Below are 23,681 nucleotides of genomic sequence, written 5' to 3'. Positions count from 1 at the left end.
GTTGATTCAGAGCACAGATGGGTTCGTGCAGATAAAGGCACATTGAGGAAGATTTCTGCCAGATCCATGCATCGGATCAAGAGAGCAGCTGCTAAAATACCATTACATAGCAGCAAACAGATATTTGAAGCTGCTGGTGCCTCTGGAGTCCCACGGACATCAAGGTGTAGAGTCCTCCAGAGTCTTGCAACTGTGCATAAACTCTCTATTCGGCCACCACTAACCAGTGCTCACAAGCAGAAACGGCTGCATTGGGCAGAAAAACTCACAAGTTCAGTGGTTGCAAGATTTGTGAAGCTGCTATCAAATAAGGGGTCCTATGTTAAAATGTTTAAAAAGTTAAAATGTTGTTATAAGTTTGATTGAAATAGCTTTCAGTAAATATGCTGCAAACACAACAAATGACAATTTTCAGTTCTTTACAACCTATAAAGTGTTTTAAAACTTACTGTGCGTAATAATTTGGAACAGTGCATTGTAAGTTTATGTTTAAAAAAAAAATACTGTTATCATTAGGAGGTTTGTTCAATAAAATTGTAATTGTACTCTTAATAGTTGATAACATGAGAATTATGTTGACTGTTCTTTACATCAATTATTTAGGTAAATGAGAAAAATATAATCTGCATAATTTGGAACAGGGTGTAAGCAAGGAATCTATTTTTTTCCCCACAGATTATGTTGACAAATCAGTATAGTTTACTGGAGGACACTAAACCATTTTGGTGTGACCATATTGGGCTGAAAAACACCAGGGATATAAAATTATCCAGTCTTAATTCCGCTGAATGATTTAGAATCCTCATCCATAAAGTGTCTGTCATGATAAAATGTATTTTATTGAAAAAGTTTCCTTAAGTTGTAGATAAACATTCAGCAATAGTAGACAAGTCAAACAAATATTTACTCTTGACCGCTGGTGGAATGCTGGAAATTAAATAGCTCACCATTCTATATGATGCTGTGATGGAGCTCCCTGTACCCTGGCTGGGTACCTCCGCCAAGGGTCCGCTTCATAGCTGTGGCTGGATAGGAGACTTTGCTCTAATTGTTCCCAGGGATTGGACGCCACTCAGTCCTGGGAACTCCAGTCCTCACAAGGACTTTCCCTGCTGCATGCTCCACAAGCTGGCACAGGGACTGACCCTTTTCTTCCAACCCCCAAGTAACTGGACGACACACACTTCTGGTGTATAAGTCTGATAATCCTTTATTGTTACATCCTCATTTTATGCACAGACAGGGGGTCTCCACTCTTTCAGTACACTTCCCTTAGTCCCAGGGGGGGGGAAGGGTTACAGATAACCATCTCCCGCTCTGGGAGATAACAGGACAGCAGTTCCATACATTAAAACATACTACATACAGGGGGGAAGACTTAGAGGCTCCGTGCCCCGGGAAGGGAAGCGGTTACAGACGTACAACATATATCACTGGATATCCCAACTAGGATCCCTGCAAATAGCGGGGCTATCGGATGTACAGAGCCTGAGAAACCATCGTACAAAGTCTTGAGGCTCTGTACATCCCCGAAATTAGTTCTACGGGGTTGTATGGTTTAAGCCAGTCAATTCAAACTTCTAAACCAAGGTTCAACCAATTAGGTAAAAGGCGCAAAACTAATTTGCACCAATCAGCGCTCAGGGAGGAGAGAGGCTTCACCGCCCAATCATGAGAAAGTGCGCAAAAAAACCCTGGGCACCAATCAGAGTTTGGTAGGAGAGGTGTTTCGCCACCCAATCATGAGAAAGGGCGCAAAACCCCGTTTGAATGGGCGCTCCTTCTACTGTTGGTCGCCTGGGGTGGTACTCGTTCGGGAGACAAGCGAGTTCTGTTTGTATGAGTGCTCCCAAACCTTAACAGGGCATATTACACAAAATACACGAACAGACAGCGGGGGGAAAACACACGAACAGACAGCGGGCATATGGAACTCAGTGACGGCGATCCGTCACAGATGCCATTAGGAGCATAGATTTATGGGACTAGCAATTTGAGGATCATAGGAACTCACCTTAATTTTATTGTAGACCTCTATGAACTTATCAAAACCAATCTCTTGCTCTAACTTGAGCCGCAGCTCCTCAAGATGGCCAAAGACGCTGTCGCCGTCGTCGCATTCACTGGTAAAGTCCTCATGGCTGTCATCTGAAGAAATACAATGATAATACTTTGTTTCAGGGACAATCTACTGTATCTTATGTATGCAGCTCTTGTGCCAAATACTCAAAAAAAAGGTACAAGAAAGGAAAACGTGCAGAAAAGGAAAACATTTGATGGAAAAACTTCTGCCACCTAATATGATTTCAGCTAAATTTGGAACACACAAATTTTACCTAAGTTTACCTGAGGAATGTTTAACATACTTTTAGGAGACAATAGGGTTTTTTAAAAATGTATTTACTCTTTATTTTACAAAGAGTACATCACGCCACTGTTTTCAAAGGAACATATGTTGGAGATGGCTTGCTCCAGATTTAAATTATTTTAAATTTATATATGCTCTACAAATCAGCTTAATAAATAACCTGTATGTGTTTGCTTTCTCTGTTTTTATTTCTAACTTTCTTTTAATCAAAAATCAGCCAGGAAAGGTGCATATGTATACAGAAGACGGGTGAAAGCATCAGAAGTGCATAATGGAAGAGAAGACACACAGTTTGCTGCATTTCTATTAGTCCAGTAAAGGTGGGAGATTGAGTTATATAGGGTTCACAAAACAGAGATGATTTAATCAATTTAAAAAGAGTATTTATCAGGGCCAAACTGAAGTGGTTCTGGGAAGAAACAAATTAAAGTGTAAAAGTTAGTAAAGAGGAACATCTCACTGTGGTAAACGCCACAAACTTTTATTCATATTTGCTTCAGAGAGGACTTGATAGCACTATAAATACGTTTTCCATAGAATAAGAGGAAGTACTGGATAGGCAGCCATAAACACTCAAGCCATCAGAAACCAACCAGCACCTTGCTTCATCCCTTATAAGAGGCAACAAGGCCGCAAGCTGCCCTATATCTAAAGAGCCGCCGACAATTAAGGGGATGGAAGAAAGAGCACTGTTGCTTACTGCTGGATGTCTAACCTGTAGTGATTCCCAAAGGTGTCCACAGGGGACCTTATGGCTCCCTTGCAGATCTATTCGGAAGATGCTGTTGCTACTCAAAAGCTTGAAACAAAGCAAGTAGAAAGAGGTTTAATAAACATTATAAAACAGAGTAAGCCAGGAAAGAGCATTGTTTATCCAGCTTGCCAACATGGATATACAGATCACACCACCATTAGGGGAATCCGGAAATGTCACAAAAAGAGAAGACTGCAATCGGAAAGATAATCTTGTGGGTAGGATTATTGAGGGATATGACCAAGGGGAGACAACACTGTTCAAATACTACCCTTCCCCCATTCCCCTTTTTACTATGTATATTTGGAGTCCTGATCAGATTTATTTTGGCGCTCCTCCCCTCTAGGTGCCTTATAAGAAGTGAACACAGAAAGCACTAATTTGAGGAGAGCTTCTTGAAACAGTATAATCATAAAGTACTGTATTAAGCATGTTTATCTCCCACACTAAGATTCTTGTAGGGGGTAATTTTGAAGGTACTTAAAAAAAGACAGATACTGGGCAACTTGAAGTCTAGTTGCCTTTTATATTTAATGAAGGGGAGTCACTGGGAGGGCCCCTAAGGTCTTTAAATATGTGAAGCAGGTCAATCACCTACTTGTTGGTTGCCTCACATCTGAATAAAAATGTGCACGGACGGGGTTTCAAGGAAAGGCAAATGACCCTCAAAATGTATCTCAAAATTTGCAGGATACAAAGACACACTCGATTTTTTGGTCTTTTCATTTATAAGAAGATTTTAGTTACCTGCAGTATTGGCTCTCTTAATCAGAATCACATTGTTACAGTGCAGTTTGCAATTAAGATCTCTCAGTCATCTTTATTACTCTCTGTGATTACGATAATGGTACACTTTTGAATAAGTGATGCCCCCAGACAGGCAAAAAGTTGACTCAAACAGTGCCAAATAAGTGACTCAGCTTTATAAAGCTCATTCCCTAGTTTATGACTACACTAATGCACATTAAAACGGTAACGTTTTTATTAATGCGTAGGTCTCCACTAGATACTTCTAAATAATGATTCTGCTGGCTAGAAACTTCTAAAATTTGCTAGGAAAAAAGATACAGGAAATACAAGATGAAATACAAGATAAAATACTTAAGAAATGAGTTATATATCTTGCTTGAAGAGTGAATAAGTTCCACCACAATACAATGAGTGAGCGCTAGATAACAACAGTGGGCGGCAACTCTATAAGGGAAACCCTCAAATACCCTTAGGAAATAACACAGTAGAAAGCAAATAAAAATAAGAGCTGCGCCTATAGAAACTAAAATAAAAAGTCCAAAATTAGAACGAAGGATAAAAAGTCTTATCTAGATATATTTGGTGCAGTCGTCTGATATAGCAATATTCAGTCCGGAACACTCTTTCTTGATTAGTTCTTCCTTGTGGGTCCACTCATATGTAAGAGACAAGAAAGGGAGCCGGATAGTGTAGTAGGTTAAAAATAAAGGAGGTAAAAATAATATAAAAGTCTTGAATGCAAACTCACATTTGAGAGAGCAAGAACTTGCTCTGGTGTGAAGGGCGTGCAGCGGTATAATCCCCGCTTATGGGATATGCAGTGAGTGTTCTTCGTATTCGGTGTGTTTCCTCCGTCCTATATACGTCAGACACTCGGATAGAGAGAGACAACCAATAGTGTACACTGATAGGTGACTAATGAATAAAATAAAAATAAAATGGATACTCACAAGAGGGGAGCAGGTCAACTGCTCCCTTTAAATAGCGCTGGTGGTATTATCCCCACCTAGGATTGCTTGGAGTCCGGAATAATGATAAAAAAAGGCCAGGTACAAAGTAAGATAAATAGGTATAAAAATTCAATATTAAAAGGTAGTAAAATATACTTTAATATTAAAAATACACAATATAATAACCATAAACGCGTTTCGCCAATACGGCGTTATCAATATGGGGAAAGAACCTGATACCTGGCAATGGAAACTTTAAATAACAAACACAGTATTTTGAAATTGGCGCCAAAAAATTGGGCAACCAATCACAGCAAGAGTTAACAATAAGAAAATAAAATCGATTTAAAACAGTGTGAATATAGTATAACAGGATAGAGAGCCATAATAGCAGCATAAGTGTATAATTATATATGTAAAACGAACTATATGTACACCAGAATAGAATATAGCACGGTCACATGACTGGCATAAATGCCCAGGGGGATGTTGGGAACTATAGTAGGACGCCGGTGGGCACTGCGCAGCCGCCGGCGTCTTAATAGGGATGCGGCGGGGGGGGAGTGTATGAAATCACGTCAGCTCGCATTGGGCATGCGGCTGACGTGAAGGAAAAGAACGACGGCCAGCACAAAGCTGCGGCCGTCGATATGAAAGGGGCGGGGGGAAGATGGCGCTGCGGGCGTCATGGCAACCAAAATAACAAAGCCGGTCGGCTCGCACAATAGTGCGGCCGGCCGGCCAGGGCAAAAAGCAAAAATAAAAAGGAAATAAGAATTGGGAATAAATGGAATAAAATAAAAACATAAGTTACACATCATGTCTGATCCATAAAACAGTGTGATCAGACATGATTGTAATAAAGGAGGGAAGCATAGATAAATAGTATATAGAGTATAAAAAAAAAAAAAAAAAAAAAAAAAAAGGAGAAAGAAAATAACTTAATACAGCATATAATAGAAGCATGAAATGGATAATACAGCATATCTGGTTGGGCATAATGGTATATAAGAAAAAAAACAAAACAAAACAAAAAAACGGAAGCATATAAAAAACAGAGGACATCTTAAGGGGACAGTAATCTCAAAAAATATTAACACATAAAATATTAAAAATGCAATATATACAGAAATTACAAGAAGTTAAACAAGTCAAAATCAACATTGAGGCCAAGTGGGGCAAGGGTTTGGAGTTTGTCTCCAAACCCTTGCCCCACTTGGCCTCAATGTTGATTTTGACTTGTTTAACTTCTTATAATTTCTGTATATATTGCATTTTTAATATTTTATGTGTTAATATTTTTTGAGATTACTGTCCCCTTAAGATGTCCTCTGTTTTTTATATGCTTCCGTTTTTTTGTTTTGTTTTTTTTCTTATATACCATTATGCCCAACCAGATATGCTGTATTATCCATTTCATGCTTCTATTATATGCTGTATTAAGTTATTTTCTTTCTCCTTTTTTTTTTTTTTTTTTTTTTTTTTTATACTCTATATACTATTTATCTATGCTTCCCTCCTTTATTACAATCATGTCTGATCACACTGTTTTATGGATCAGACATGATGTGTAACTTATGTTTTTATTTTATTCCATTTATTCCCAATTCTTATTTCCTTTTTATTTTTGCTTTTTGCCCTGGCCGGCCGGCCGCACTATTGTGCGAGCCGACCGGCTTTGTTATTTTGGTTGCCATGACGCCCGCAGCGCCATCTTCCCCCCGCCCCTTTCATATCGACGGCCGCAGCTTTGTGCTGGCCGTCGTTCTTTTCCTTCACGTCAGCCGCATGCCCAATGCGAGCTGACGTGATTTCATACACTCCCCCCCCGCCGCATCCCTATTAAGACGCCGGCGGCTGCGCAGTGCCCACCGGCGTCCTACTATAGTTCCCAACATCCCCCTGGGCATTTATGCCAGTCATGTGACCGTGCTATATTCTATTCTGGTGTACATATAGTTCGTTTTACATATATAATTATACACTTATGCTGCTATTATGGCTCTCTATCCTGTTATACTATATTCACACTGTTTTAAATCGATTTTATTTTCTTATTGTTAACTCTTGCTGTGATTGGTTGCCCAATTTTTTGGCGCCAATTTCAAAATACTGTGTTTGTTATTTAAAGTTTCCATTGCCAGGTATCAGGTTCTTTCCCCATATTGATAACGCCGTATTGGCGAAACGCGTTTATGGTTATTATATTGTGTATTTTTAATATTAAAGTATATTTTACTACCTTTTAATATTGAATTTTTATACCTATTTATCTTACTTTGTACCTGGCCTTTTTTTATCATTATTCCGGACTCCAAGCAATCCTAGGTGGGGATAATACCACCAGCGCTATTTAAAGGGAGCAGTTGACCTGCTCCCCTCTTGTGAGTATCCATTTTATTTTTATTTTATTCATTAGTCACCTATCAGTGTACACTATTGGTTGTCTCTCTCTATCCGAGTGTCTGACGTATATAGGACGGAGGAAACACACCGAATACGAAGAACACTCACTGCATATCCCATAAGCGGGGATTATACCGCTGCACACCCTTCACACCAGAGCAAGTTCTTGCTCTCTCAAATGTGAGTTTGCATTCAAGAGTTTTATATTATTTTTACCTCCTTTATTTTTAACCTACTACACTATCCGGCTCCCTTTCTTGTCTCTTACATATGAGTGGACCCACAAGGAAGACCTAATCAAGAAAGAGTGTTCCGGACTGAATATTGCTATATCAGACGACTGCACCAAATATATCTAGATAAGACTTTTTATCCTTCGTTCTAATTTTGGACTTTTTATTTTAGTTTCTATAGGCGCAGCTCTTATTTTTATTTGCTTTTTATTTGCTTTCCACCACAATACAAGCCTGTTCAATATGAAGAGTAGTATGTGCTTTCTGTAAAGAATACTCTTCAGGAAATACATTTCTAGAGGGAAGGGGAATAGTTTAACAGTAAATGTACTGCTTCTCATTAGTAAACATACTAAACAAAAACAAAAGCAATTATGATATTCTGAAACTTAAACTAAAAGCAAGAATATGTAATAAGACAAAACGTGCTGGCCATACCAGACTGCCACTCTTCATTAATGGCACTTTCACTGCTCGGAAGATTCTCATCATCTTCCTCCTCCTCCTCTTCTTCTTCTTCTTCTTCTCCCTTTTGCTCCTCACCATTGATGGTAGATTCTGTCGTTTCCAGCTTGTTCTCTTCCAATGGCTCCACAGTCACAACAGTCTCTTCATCAGGACAGTATTCTTCAATTGCTTCATCCCTCAACAGTTGCTCCATTGATGCCTGCAGCTCCTGCAAGTCTCTGTCTGTCTCTCCAAACATGCTTGTAACCAAATGCGAAAAAATATAAAAATTTAAATAAAATAAACATGGAATTTATGGAGCAGATACTTGGATAGAGTTTTCTCAAGACTGCATTTGTTGCAGAAGTCAAACAAACTAACATGTAATGAAATTTTTTTTTGAAGCTGTAATTAAACAAACAATTGGGGAAAAAAAAAATGTTTTACTTATTAAATGAAATTAAAACACTTCATGTGGAATCATACACCTGCTTCTGATTGGATTATATACACAATGCAAGATATCTTGCACTTGCAGTAACCTCTAACCGATCAGGATGCATATGAAAGATGTCCACCAAACCTGAAGTGGCCATAGCGTTATAGCAGGGGTGGTAAACGATCTGTAGTTCTGAGGCCTCGCGCCCACCTAATTCACCTTCCTGGAAAACATATGCTGAAGCATGGGCAGGTAGCAGAGTATCCGTGTAATTGTGTATCCATGTGTCTGGAAACGTGTGTGAGTATGTGTGGACTGGTTGGGTCTCAACGGCGGTTTGCAAGGGGCCATGATTGTTATGATGGCAGCCCTGCATGGAGGACAGAGAGTCAAGGAACCGGATACAAAGTGGAACCGCTGCAACCGCTGGCTGGAAACTGACACGCTCAAAGGAAACAGCAAGGAGTCCCCACTCCTAGACACCAAGACCATGGACAGTTCATTTTACCATCACTTGCATTTTATGCGTGAGAAGGAGCTTCATGTTCAAGTTTTGCCTAGAGCCTCACAAAGTCTAGAGCTGCCTCCGCTGCAGATAGCTACATTCAAGAAACTTAAAAATGAAGTTGATTGCCCCAGATAATAGAAGATCCGGAGCAGCTTCTGCTCTCTTTACATAGAACATTCATGTGTTTTTATGGCATCCTATGCACAATTATCTTTCCAGAATATCTCAGGGATATTATGGAAACATGTTCACACACATCTACTATTACTGTGTTGACAAAATAAACTCTGCAGACACAGAAAGAAAAGATGGAGATGAGAAGATAAATATATGAAAAAGTTGTTTGTGTCTGTAACAGCCTGTATGTGTCATTGTGTTGGTGTATTTTTGGGAAAACATTATATATTTATGTGTGTCTGGATGTGTGTTTCTGGTGCTGCCCTTGCTTAAAGGGTTCCAAGATTTCTAATACTAGACCTTGAAAGTTGAATGAGGAGATAGGGCACAACATTACTTTTGCTTTAAATAAATGAATAAAAGTCAGTCATCATGCTTACGTATCCTCGGAGTCAGAGTGATCTGCTTCCTGAGCGGGATCATCCTCTATGTCCTCTATTTCTAAAGGGTCCTCTCCTTGTACATCAGCCACAGCAGGAACATCAACAAAGGTTTTGAACAGCTTTGTTAGGTCTGGCAAGGAGCATGTCCTTAACATCTACATGGATAAAGAAAAACAGACTGTCTTCAGAGATGCACTTTCACACTTCTAATAAACTCATTGTCCCGGCCACAAGGCACTCATTGAGTGCTACTTTCAATTACTGGTTGTTAATGTAAAATATAAATTTTAACTGTAACTTGAATAGCACCAGGCCTATAAATACTTGAGCTTTACGTCTGTTCAGTGCCGGTTGTTGTTTCCTTCTAGTTATCAGAGAGCACGTTATATGCGGTTTGTTACCTGGTTTTTGATCCTTGCTTGTCTTGACTACTCAGATTTTATGTTATGTTACACTTGACCTTTGGCTTTTTATTGACCTTGTTATTTATCAGTGCTAATGCACTAAGCACTATGATCCGGTAATACGTACCTAACCTTTTTCTTGTTCTATGTAACTATTCTGCATGTTGAATTGTTTTCTATCCTGCCTCATGATTAGATTGATTAGCTGAGAGTGGGTTAGCTTGAATAGATGTTGGAGAGGAAAGTACTGTAGCTAATGAGTAGTGGGAGTTTACATGTAAGGCTAAATATGTGTATTTGAGATTATTGATGAATGCTTTAGACTTCTTAAATTTAGTAAACCTGATTTTTACATTTGCATCAGTGAACGAATATGGCTACTCTATACACAAATACACACACACACACACACACACACACATATACATATACACACACACACATATACATATATATATACACACACACACATATACATATATATATATATATATATATATATACACATACATATATATATATATATATATATATATATATATATATATATATACATATATATATATATATATACACACACACGCACAATCAGAAACATGTGGAATTTGACTTATACAAACATGATAAACAAATGAAAAAGTCAGTATTCATCTCAATGCAGCAAGCAATCTTATGACAAGTAAAACGCCAGTTTCACATCTGGATTAGTATGAATAAATCAAACAATTATACTCCCATCACCATGGCGGATGTAGCAACCACAATTATCAGTTTGCACCCCCAAATCTCAGCTCACAGAAGAAAGTAATCACAACATTGTTGATTGTTGAACAGAGAAAGGGGATTCAATAAAATAAATTCCTGACAATTAAAGAAGTAGGATTTTCCCTAATGTTAAAAGCAGACATTTAGAAAAGTCTGGAAATAATTAGTTTACAGGTGACAAATATCTAGGAAGATTTTCATCAATGATTAGAAGCATGTAAAGCAAATGTAGGCATTCACAAAGCTGTGAAACTTCACACTCGCCTTTTCACACGTAATCCCCAATTCATTTTAAAAGTTCTTCCAGACACTGCCCATTGCAGAACACGGGCATCTCAAGGCGAAAGACTTCTCATAAAACAAAACACAACTAAATCTTGCAGTACCATGATGGGGTATAATACTTACAGCAACTATGCCTTTTCCACTTAATTGCATTTAGCTTGTAGTATGTAGACCCAAACATATATCAAAGTAAATAACTAGTAAAATTATGTAATGTTAAGATAATGTTAAAGCACATCTGTCACCAGAAATAAACTTTATCTAATCTGCTTCTCTATAGCTCCCTGTATATGAATCTCTCTTTTTTTTCCCTAGAGTTCTCTAGTGTTCATAACATTTATTTAAAAAATAAAATAAAATAGGGACTGCTCATGACCTCATGGGCAGAGACCATCCCTCACTACTCTTCTGGCTCCCCTGAAACTCCACACAGACAACCCCAGCCCTCAACACATCCTTCCTCATTTGGGACAGGACCATCCCTAAATACCCCCTTATAAACATGCCTTCGCCGCTCACTCCAATCCTGAGGTACAAACAATTCCCCCTAGGAATGACACCTTTGCACACTGCAAAGACAACGGGCTCCTGAGATACTTCCACTTCTTTTGTGCCCACCAAGTGATACAATTCCCAGACTTACCCAGGAACACACCACTAAATACCTTTGACCATTTCAGATACCTACACATTCGAAGCTTCCTCAACGAACCCCAACACACCACCACAGCCACCACCAAACTGGCTAAATTTGAAAACGCATGCATCCACACCCCGGTCCACAAAAGGGCAAATTTCCTCTATATATCTCCAAATGAACTCGGCCTCCCCAGCAGACGCAACCTTGTACACCAAAGCATGGGAAAGAGACATAGGCCCACCAGACGACCTCTCGGACTGGACAGACATATGGGAAGCCACAGCCTCACTCACAATATGCGTAAATCACAAAGAGCAGGCCTACAAAACGCTGCTCCGGTGGTACCTGACGACCTTGAGACTGAAACAGATGGGTCATTCGGACTCAGACACATGCTGGAAAGGATGCGGAGCCCAAGTCACATACATCCACCAATGGTGGGAGTCCCCCCATATCTCCCAACTGTGGTCTGCATTATCTGACCTCACCTCCCGACTCCTACACACTGATATCCCCGTGGACCTGGCTGCTCTCCAAACCCTACGCCACCCTAATCAGAGCACAAAATAAACTGATCGCAAAAATCGCACTAGCCACCAGGCGAACGATCGCCGAACAATGGGGCAACCAAATCACAACCTCATTAGAGACCGTGCTCCGCAAAACTGCGGAAACGATGGAAATGGATAAACTATCTGCCCTACTTCACGATACAACACATAACTTCCACAAAATCTGGGACTCATGGCTCTTGGACCACTTATAACACACTTGAATGGGAGTCCGATGACTATATACCGCCCAATGGAAACCAAACCGACCCCAATGCCCACACAGTACCAACCCCCTCCCCCACGCCTCCCACAAGCCCCCTGCTCTACTACCCCCTTCCCCAAACCGCACACCTCCTCCATTACCCCCCCCCCCCCCCCACTAGATCCATCTACAATATTTTACTAAAAATACAATACTCGTCTCTGGAGGTGCACCCATAGTATGCAACCCTCCAGCGAACTACAGTCGCAGACATCACATATACACGCCTGACCTAAGACGACCCATGGGCGCCCATAAACCGACACACAAACGAAGTCAGGTGGGGGAGTGCCCTAGCTCCACCTGGGGTGGCTCACCCACACAAGACCACATAGACACCTGACGCCCAGGGATCTTTACCATAAACCCACTTACCCTCACCTAAAACGACCCCAACAGCCTCACATACGTCATTTGTATACATCACAGACTTGAATATCCAGAGGGACAACATCCCCATAGATCAATGTGCAGAGGCACTAGACAGGGCCCCCACGGGGTCTTCACGTGCCTAGAAGAAACTATTAGAAGCTATCACTAGGAGTTGAATGACCTCGTAATTCCAACCGTAATGTAACATGGACAAATGTTTCAATGACTTTAACGCAAAATGTACCCCTCCCTGCTTTCCATTCTGTTTCCTAATATAATTAATGTTAAAACTTGAAAATAAAGAATTAAAAAAACAAAACAAAAATAGGGACTGCTTTTCTTTAACGAGACACTACAGGCACTTTGGGAGTCAGAGACACTGTAGTATTCATTATACAGTTTTGTATTTCTAACATCATAGTATATCAGTTATCGAGACATTGTTACTTATGGAATTTACAGACAAGAGAAGTAACCAATATTTTAACTTAAACATGTCTAACAATCTGCACAAATTCGAGTATTAAAGACAGGAATATCTAACAGAATGATTGCCCAAGAAGGCCCCAAGCTCGTTGCATGTTGAGAAAAGGAAATAATATAACAAAAAAATATAAAAGGATTCATAAATAATGAGCAGTGACACATGTGTTGGCACAGGTATTCAATGATAGGGTAAGATGAATGGACAAGTGTTCTCCCTAGTTCATTTCCGAAAACCATATCAGCAATTCCAACCAGCAGCATAGAGTCCCTCAGCATTTAGAAATAATTTGGACGCCCAAGTGTCTCGGTGTGTCCCAGCAGGCTGAACCATACGTCATGAGCAGGATTTCTACCAAATACTTAGACAAATTAAGAGTCCCAGTATCGGATCGCAACGGCTCCCTCTTCTGTGTGCTTCTCGCCCCACTGTCATGTTGGGGTCCTTCTTTCTCACTGACGGAGCTGCTGACTTTTGTTGCAGGTTAACAATCTGCTTGTGACAAGAGTGGCCACTCTACTGCTTTGGGACAGGTTGAGGCATCCGACTCTATTTTTCGCCAGAAATCGTAGAAAATGCTATCCAGCCAGGACAAGATGTCAAATTCCTCCCCCATGATGCCAGGGGACCACACGGCGTCCACCATCTTAGGTGAGTCGCTAGCTTTTTCATTTGCCTCTGTGGTTCCACCCAGTGTTCCCGCTAGGTTAAGGCAGCCTTCCAGGTGTGAACTGGATTCTGTCCAAATCTAGCTTGATGAGGCTGAGAATGGTGTTTATATCAAGTATAGGAGAGAAGCTCTATGGAAACATATTTCACAACCATACTCTTGCCGCTCAGTGGTCCTGTTATTTAACCTGCATGTTTAAATACACTTCTACTGGCTGCGTTCCTGACCGTCATCAGAGGCACTTCCTCCTCCAGAACCAAGTGAAAGTCGATAATGCAATCAAAAGCTGCTCCTAGCTGCATTTGATTGGAGGAGCGCAGCTATGAGGAGCATTGGACTGGAGGAGTTTGTGGAAGACATCAGCATGCATCAAGATGGAGCAGGTGGCTGCAGCGGAGGACTTTAGAAGTTGGAAATTAGGCAAGTAATACTTATTTTATACAGCAAGAAGGGGTGGACAGTGCTCACAGCAATAGAAGGGAACCTATAGTCCAGAAAAAAAGCAATTATTTTTGGGACTATAGGTTACCTTATTTTTGCATAAAACTTTTAAACAGTGATGTGCAGAAGCATTCTAAATTTCATCAATATCAGATATACACACTCTAGCTGATGTCTCAAGGTCGGTGGATCTCCAAGGGTGAGTAAGCACCAAGTGGATAAAGATAAAGGGACACTTTAGTCACCAGAACAACTACAGTTTATTGAATTTGTTCTGGTGAGTAGAATCATTACCTTCAGGCTTTTATCTGTAAACACTGTCTTTTCAGAGAAAATGCAGTGTTTACATTACAGCCTAGTGATAACTTCACTGGCCACTCCTCAAATAGCTGTTAGAGATCCTTCCTGGGTCATGGCTGCCTAAAATGCATCCAAACATTCAGTATCTCCTCCCTCTTCATGCAGAACTTTCCTCATAGAGATTCATTGATTCAATTCATCTCTATGAGGAAATGCTAATTGGCCAGGGCTGTGTTTGAATCATGCTGGCTCTGCCCCTGATCTGCATCTTTGTCAGTCTCAGCCAATTCTATGGGGAAGCACTGTGATTGGATCAGACCACCACTTCTGATGATGTCAGCAGACTGCTTGTTCTTCTGAGTCAGCATGCAGTGTTACAGCTGCAGGCTTGAATACAGTAAGATTTGTACTATATTTATGGAGGCGTGAGGGGCCTAGGGGGGCTAGATGGTGGTTTTAACACTATAGGGTCAGGAATACATATTTGTGTTCCTGACCCTATAGTGATCCTTTAAATCAGGCTGCTTATAGTTTATGGGTACTGCACACAGACTATATCAAGAACTATTTAGCAGTTTGGAATATATGGGATTATAATAATTAATCATATGCCAGTCACATCGAACCTATCCATGCTCGACAGTGGCTTGATAACCTTTTAAATGGGCACTGTTACACGTGGGATTTCAAACTCACATTCGGCTGGTATTTTTGTGTGTGGTATTTTACATAGTATATCTAGCTGCGTTGGCACTGTCAGAGCAAATCATGCAAATTAGTTCAACCTGGAGTCGGTTCAGGGTGGACAAAAATAGATTATTTTTAAAACAGATTTAAAAATAAATAAATAATAAAATAAAAAAAACTTTATTTTATTAAAATGCTTATGGAGGAAAAATCTATCTATCCAAGTTAACTGAAAGGACGCTTTCAGAGACAGCATGCATTCTCAAGGCAAAAATTTTATAAAATGAACACACAAAGTTCAGAAAAAGGCTGTGAAGGGACTCCATGGGTACCCAGACAACTTAATCTCCATGAAGTGGTTTGGTTGCCATGTTCGTTCCCGTTTTAACCATGCAGCCGTTAATACTCTTCCTTCCATCGGGTGTCTGTATCTGTATGTATATCTGTGTTTCTGCATGTTTGTCAGAGCATATATCTGTTGGTGCATCTGCACTTGTGTCAATGTTTGTATCTGTATGTCTGTGCATCCTCACATGTGTCAGTGTTTTTATATGTATGTCTGTGCATCTGCATGTGTGCACTGTATTTACTAATATGCATAGAGCAGAGGAGAAGCAGTGGGAGTCAGGGGCAAAGGAGGAAGAGCAGGGGAGCCTGGCGCAGAGGAAGAGCAGGGGAGCCTGGCGCAGAGGAAGAGCAGGGGAGCCTGGCGCAGAGGAAGAGCAGGGGAGCCTGGCGCAGAGGAAGAGCAGGGGAGCCTGGCGCAGAGGAAGAGCAGGGGAGCCTGGCGCAGAGGAAGAGCAGGGGAGCCTGGCGCAGAGGAAGAGCAGGGGAGCCTGGCGCAGAGGAAGAGCAGGGGAGCCTGGCGCAGAGGAAGAGCAGGGGAGCCTGGCGCAGAGGAAGAGCAGGGGAGCCTGGCGCAGAGGAAGAGCATAAATCAAAAGCCACGAGACATTATAGGTAAGTAAATGCCATAATATGTGTAAAAAAGTTTTTAGAGACTATTAAACTGGAACCGATATTATGTGGCAACCACATTACAGTAATAAGTACTACAGATTGGTTTTCCAGCACATGAAGAGATATGTGCAGACGTAGACGTAACTAGAAATTGTGTTTTAGTGAATTCAACAATGGCCTTAGACAGCTGGGCTGTTCTCAGTAAGGATGGAACATTTACCGAAGAGGAATTTACTTTAATAGTCCTGTTCAAAGGAAGTATTCGCAGTATGCACTATAACAGAGAGGTCAGGTGGATGGAAGGTGAATTTGTCTGTAGTACATGTTCTAATGCCAGCTGCCTTTGGGAAAATGTCTTTCAAAAGAGGTCCTGGGGCCATCATGCTCATACTAGACCTTGAATAACTCCAAATATATTGCACAGGAAGCATTGTTAAGAAAATAATTGTAAGTACGCTGGTTCAGTGTCAGCACAGATGTGTGAAAGTGAAGAATTGCCACACATTTCAGTTAGTTTCCAATTTTCAAGCAAGAGTGACTTTTACAATCATAAAAAACATACACAACTAATGGACAACCCCAGCTCAAAGTGCCATCAGGAAAACTAAATCTCACCATAGCCCAGATTTCAGGTACTATTACTTCTTAATTATATAGTGCCAGCAAGTTCCGTAGCGCAGTGCTATGGGTGGGCTGACACACACGTAATTGTAACCAGACAAGTTGGATGCACAGGAACAGAGGAGTTGTGGGCCTTATTCAATGCTTACATGCTAGAGGGAGTGGGGTAAAGTGAAAAAAAAAGGGTAAAAGTAGGGGTATCAAAGTAGTTTGCTAGAAAAGTATTTACGGAGGGCTCAGCAGGTTATTTTTGACAGTTGCAGGAGAGGAGTCAGAGTGGGGCTGAAAAGCTGTTAACAGTTTAATTGATACACTTTCCTGAAGAAGTGAGTTTTCAATGATTTTTTGAAGGAATGAGACTGGGTGAATGTCTAACGAAGAAGGGAAGAGCGTTCCACAGGAAAGGTGCAGCCCTAGAGAAGTCTTAAAGGCGAATATTAGAGGTGGGACGAATTAAAAAACTTGTGTGAACATTAGCAGGGAGCTTGTGTATAGGCGAGTTAAGAGTTACAACAAACACAACTGTTGGTATAGATTTTTGATTAAATTTTTCTTCATCCTAGTAAACAAAAGTATACAAACAAACTATTTTGATATTTCTATTTATTAACATTTTCTTTCGGGTTATTATTTCTCTCTCTCTCGAACCCTTATCTTGCTCTCTCCTAAAGGGCCACACTCCATTCTCACCTCCAGTTCTGCTACTTTCCCTCCCTTCCTATTGTGTTTTTATACCCCACCTCCTCTAGATTGTAAGCTGGTTTGAGCGGGGTACTCAACTAGCTATTGTTCCTGTTACATTTTGTTATTGTCTCATTTGGTAAATTCCCCTTTTATTGTAATGCACTGCGGAATAAGCTGGCGCTATCTAAATACCCATAATAATAATAATAATAATAATAATAATAATAATAATAATAAATATTAATTATTAAGTACCAGTGATTTTGCAGCACCATCACATTAGATATTTGTATCTACTATTCTATTCCATTTTTTATTTAAAGAAAATATTGAATTATCCCTACAACTAAAAGTATAGCATGCAGCCTCCGCGTTATATGTATGTATACAAAACTTATTTGCTAAAACGCTTACAAAGGTTAGAAATTAAACATTATGAAATTTCAATAAAACAGCAGCAACTGACAAAATAAAACAAGATAGTGAAACAAAAGAAACTTTTGTTTCTTTTGTTTTGTTTAATACAATAAACATCTTTGATAGTGTTACAGGTTTTCATGGTTTGTAGAGTGCCACATGTATGTTACTTCCCTTTCTTAATACTCTTGCCAAGCTGTCATGCTGTGGTTTGACCTTCTCCTCCTTACCTCACCTTTTCCAAGCTTTTATTGAGCCAAACTCTGCAGTCATACAACAGATGTGTTCCGTTTACCAGTTTGTCCCAAAGGGAACAAGTGTAAGGACAGCAATGACAAATTTACTGGAAAGGTCCACGTGTACAAAAATATATGCAGAGTCCTTAGTGCTACACAATATTACATAAATATATTGACTTTTTTTTTTTTTTTTACATTTTTGACGTCGTAGGACCGTATTGGCCAAACAATTATCTAAATATACGACGTCACGCTTGCCTTCCCTTTTAAACTTGTGGATTCAGATGTACCGGTTCAGACTCTCTTAAGAAAGGCGCTGATGCGCAGAAACGCATGCACGATTTAATGCACATTACGGGCTATTGATTTTAAATTCACTTTGACCTGTGGTTCTTTGTTCCAGTTTATCCTTCTTGGGTTGTCTTTATAAATGCTGGGGTTAGCTAGCAAGCGAGGCTGCCTTGAAGCAGCTGGGGGTGTTCCCTTTATCATGCTAACCACCATCCGTAGCTTCTTCACCATTAATAGAAACAGGACTTTTATGCTAACTGCTGACTTTGGTAACTGCCAACTAGGGTTTTGATACCTTCAGAGACCTATATGGAGGAAAGATCTTTTCATGTATAATCCACTTAGATGAACCTTTGAGTACTTATGCCCTTCCTTAACACATTAAGAGACTCGTTGTGGTAATATGTGCTAATTCTCTGCTATAATTAAGGTCTAATAACTACAACCCTTGAACCAACATTTGTATCCAAAATACAGGACCTTGGTTTAAATTTTCAGCACTTGAAAATTATGTAACATAATTCAACCTTCTATTCTAACTTGTTCTTTGTTTATATTTTGAATTTTGTAGGCATTTTTTGCCTCTACCTCATCATATATATAGTGTTCTATTCAATTAGACTGGAGAGCTTTCTCCCCTTTTATACTGAATAGGATTTGTTTCTATATCTAGATATAAGTGGTATCTGATTTCAGCAACATTGTACCTTTTACATTTGATTGGTATATTGAACCATTAACATTTGCTGGCTTGTAGCTGAAGCAATCATTAAGAAGTTGAAAACCATATAAACTGGCTTATGAACCCAATGGTTAATTTTCACATATTGACTTTGTTGTGACACGATTTGTTGTTTGTTTATATTGTATATCTGTTTTTTTTAATAATAAAGTATGTTTTATTCTTGATAAGTGGTTTAAAATCTATGGTAATCTAATGGGATTTCTAATTACTTTTTAATTGGGGTTACCCCCCTTCTAAATTTCCAGTAACCCTAACTCTTTAAGGACCCTCCGCACATTTTATGTAGTGGATGTCCTCTTTTTTTCTGTTTTTTCAAATTATCTCTTAGGTTTTAATACCTGGGTTACAGTATTGTTTAAAGTCAATCTTTTCACACTTTGGAGCAATTATGACAGGTTTTCTCTCTACAAAGCCCGACATTAGCACTTGGTGTCTTATCAGGGGATGAATTAACAACTTCTGGACAACCAACTGACATTCACTGGAGCTTTAATAAGCTCCACACATTGTACAAACAGCAGATTAGAGTTCGTTGGGAAGGGTCATCTTTACAAAACTATATAAAGAAAGATATGATCCCACGGGGCTTAAGGGTCAGGAATGTCCCATCCTCATACACAGAAAATACAGAGTTTTCGAGTGAATGGGAAACTGCGGCAGAAGCGTGTTCCAAACGCTTTATGGAAATAATCTGCACGTTTGAAAATGAAAAACTCAATGAGATAAACACAAACTTAAGCAGAGAGATCCATCAAGCAACGGAGTTCCAAACTGTGACGGACCACCTGGCACCCCCCGACTGGGTGCCTCCGCCAATCGCTGCTTCCCAATAGCCTGGAGTACTATAAGCACTGCACACCATAAGAACCGTAGTCCCTTAGCCGCCATCTCACTGTCCTCCACCCACACGGGACCCAAGCCCAGGATCCAGCTTGGTCCTCTCCTACTCCAGAGAGTCTAGCAGGTATAGCAGTGTAGCTCTTACAAGAGCTAGTGATTATAGCCAGTATAGCAATCCAAAGCAGGTATAGCTGGTATAGCTGTTCCTTAAAATCACGAGACAAGGCTGCATGTTGAGGGTATAGTGAACTGATTTTAATGGGAGCACACTTGGCCTTTTATGACAGCCCCCATGCAAGGGGCACTCCCCCCTGGACCTGAGTGTAAACCACAGTAGAAACAAATACATAATCACATTGGCTCTCAGATTCAGGACACTCCCATACAAACTAGGTCAATATCTCATCTGTACCTGGAAGATAATTGAGTCAAGTACTGTATTAACTCCATTATCTCCAGACACAAAAACACACATTTTTATAAAACCCCCACAGTTTCGGCCGACCGCACGCATGGTCCCATGCCCAAAACATTTCCATAGAATTGCGCCAAGTGCCGCTGGGGGAATGACCAGGAACCGAAAGTTTTCATGCCGAAAATAGTTTGCAGCTAAGTCCCCCTGAAGACTATTCGCGGTTTTGGTCCAATGTGAACGGCCACCATTGAGCTAGCATTTGGCTCTATGGAAAGTGCCGAACCAGGGGCAATAAAATATGGGTCTTTACAGTTGCTAACCTGGCCCATAGTCTTTTGTCAGGAGGCTGGCAAGCAGGCCCCTCCAAAAGCCCGTGGAGAGGTTCTGTTCGACCCACAAACTAATCCCCAGTTAGAAAACAAACTAAAACAAAATCTAGACCAGACATAGGCAAACTTCGGCACTCCAGATGTTTTGGACTACACCTCCCATAATGGTTTGCCTGCATGATGGGTGTAAGAGCATTATGGGGGATGTAGTCCACAACAGCTGGAGTGCCGAAGGTTGCCTATCCCTGATCTAGACAAATACCAACCGTGAAATCACCGAAACATCAGAAGTTTGTCCGAGATTTCAGAGATTATTAAACCGGAAATGTATACAAACATTTCACACTAAGAACCAGAACAAACTCAGAAAATAATATCAGAATATGAATCTTCTGATTCTGCTGGTGATACTCGTGATTCCCATCCCCGATCGCGAGCTCCTACTCCCTTAACCCATTTGGAAAATCCTAGGAGTATTCTAAAATGAGGGGTGGATTTTTTATTACCGGATCCCCATGAAGAGTTCCTGGGTTACAGGACAAGACACGCAACCCGCACCAACTACCCCTAAAAAAAGATCCTGGGGGCAGAGGAGGAAGGAGGAGATAATAGTCTAAAGTATTGAACCTAACCAACCCAAAAATACAGAAAACCTAAGAGTAGTCAATCTTTCAAAACGTAATCTTGTGAACAATTTTGGCCAATGATGTTCATCTCAAGAAGGTTCTAAGCTCATATGCATGCCTCACAGCTAGAAGGGGGAAGAACCTACGTCCAAATTTTTTGGAGATAGCGAGGACAAACAGAGAGATTCTCTCTTTAACTGTAATAAGGCTGGGTCTTGTCTACCTTATCACCTGTGAATGTGGTAAGAAATATGTGGACAAGACCTTCTGTCCCTTTAAAGAGAGAATTAAGGGGCACATTAGATACACACCAAAAATAAAAAAAAATGTAAAAATCGACAGAGACCCCCATCTCCCGTCACCTGAATGAGAAGCATGCAGGAGACTCAAGGCTCTTACGCTTCTGTGGCATAGAACTGGTCAAGAGAGGCCAAAGAAGAGGGGACTATGATACATTTTTGCGTCAAAGAGAATGCTGGTGGATTTACAGGCTTAAGACCCTATTTCCAAAGGGGTTCTCGTTTGCCCCCTTCATTTAATGGATATCCACCATGCTTTTGGCACAACTACTAATAAGATACATATACCTGTCCAAGCTCCATTTAAATTTGACGTCCATATCTTCCACTAAACTTACAAATTCAACATAGACTAATGTTTACTTAAAGGACCAATCTAGTGCCAGGAAAACACTCTTTTTCCTGGCACTATAGTGCCCTGAGGGTGCCCCCACCCTCAGGGTCCCCTTCCCGCCGGGCTCTAGGGGGTGGAAGGGATTAAACTTACCTCTTTCTCCAGCGCTGGGCGGGGAGCTCTCCTCTCTGCCTCCTCGGCTGAATGCGCATGCGCAGCAAGAGCCGCGCACGCATTCAGCAAGTCTCATAGGAAAGCATTCACAATGATTTTCACAGTGAGAAGCACGCAAGCGCCTCTAGCGCTTTTTTTTTTTTTTTTTTTAAATTCTTGCCTCAAGTTGTAGGATTAATATCTTGTACATTTTCAATACGTATTCTAAAATATAGGCAAAAATTAGGGAGGCAATAAATCCAATACTCCATAATCTGTATATTAACATTGGGGCATAGGAGTGCGCACGGGGTGCTCACGTGTCCCGGACCGCCTGGGACAGTCCCGCATTTTGTGGGTCTGTCCTGGGTACCTTATTCGTGAAGAGGGGGCCCGCTGGCTTCCCCCACTATGCCAGTGCCGCGGACTCCCATTTGCTGCCCGCCCGTGGAGATGTGTGAACAGCAACCCTTCTTCCCCTCGCTGCGAGGAAGTGAGGTCACACATGACGATGTAGCTTCCTCCCAGCGCTCTTTGCAGATGGCCGCACGGGAGGAAAGAAAGAGATGCTCCCAGGACCAGGTAAGTACATGGAATGAGGGAGTGTGGTGAAATCTTTATCATGTACTCACTAGTACTACTACAAAATTGAGGCTCCGTGCTACACTGCTGCTATGCGATTTAAAAAAATTTTATGCCGCCATTATGCGGGGGCCGCTGGGCAGCAATTTGCAATAGGAATGTGCAAGTGTTGCTTTGCCTTTAAGACATTTGGTTCACCTTCCCTTCCATTGGCTGTCCACCCCCACTCTCTGCAAACCCTGTCACCTGACAGCTGACGTCAACAGTGTCTATATTTGAGTTCGGGGCAACCATTGTAATGGTAATGTATACTGTGTATTGACGTAACCTATATATAGGACAAAGTCGGTTGATGTGTGCTGAAACCGACATATGTGGTAGGCCAGTAAATAAAGTGGGCCCACTCCAAAAGAGTAAAATAATTAAGGGAGTGGAGGTTAGTGCATGCAGAAACGTCAGACCACTACAGCAGTGCAGGTAAGGGGGGGGAGAGGAGGGAGTCCCTTAAGTAGGTCCCACATGCCCCTCCCACCACTCCAGGCAAAGCCTTCACATTTGTGTTCGGGGCAACCATTGTAATGGTAAACTTATACTGTGTATTGACGTGACCTGCATATAGGAAAAAGTCGGTTGAGGTGTGCCGAAACGGACGTATGCGGTAGGCCAGTAAATAAAGTGGGCAAAAGTAGAAGTATCATGCCAAAGAATATTTATTAATACATGGGACATAAAACAAAGGATATACCTCAAGATGACAATTTTACAAAAGGTGTCCTCATTTGTAGCACAGGTTGAGGTATGTATACAGAGAAATAGGACACAGGACACTAAGGACACTTAGATGGCACTAAGGACACTGCATATAAA

At 40.8% G+C, this 23,681-nt stretch overlaps 1 protein-coding gene across 1 annotated transcript in view; it reads right to left on the bottom strand.

Annotated features, from left to right (window-relative positions):
* Positions 1-23,681, bottom strand: part of NEK1 (NIMA related kinase 1) — a 115,672-nt gene that overhangs the window by 7,968 nt on the left and 84,023 nt on the right. Inside the window, exons 30-32 of the mRNA XM_063458188.1 lie at positions 9,413-9,570; positions 7,900-8,168; positions 2,015-2,148 (exon numbers count right to left, since the gene is read on the bottom strand). Of these exons, the coding sequence (XP_063314258.1) occupies positions 2,015-2,148; positions 7,900-8,168; positions 9,413-9,570 (561 nt within the window). The remainder of the gene's footprint in view (positions 1-2,014; positions 2,149-7,899; positions 8,169-9,412; positions 9,571-23,681) is intronic.

Source organism: Pelobates fuscus, chromosome 6 (genome assembly GCF_036172605.1).
Source record: "Pelobates fuscus isolate aPelFus1 chromosome 6, aPelFus1.pri, whole genome shotgun sequence".
Classification (NCBI taxonomy): Eukaryota; Metazoa; Chordata; class Amphibia; order Anura; family Pelobatidae; genus Pelobates; species Pelobates fuscus.
The sequence above is the reverse complement of the archived record's forward strand: the minus strand, read 5'-3'. Positions and strand labels throughout refer to the sequence as shown.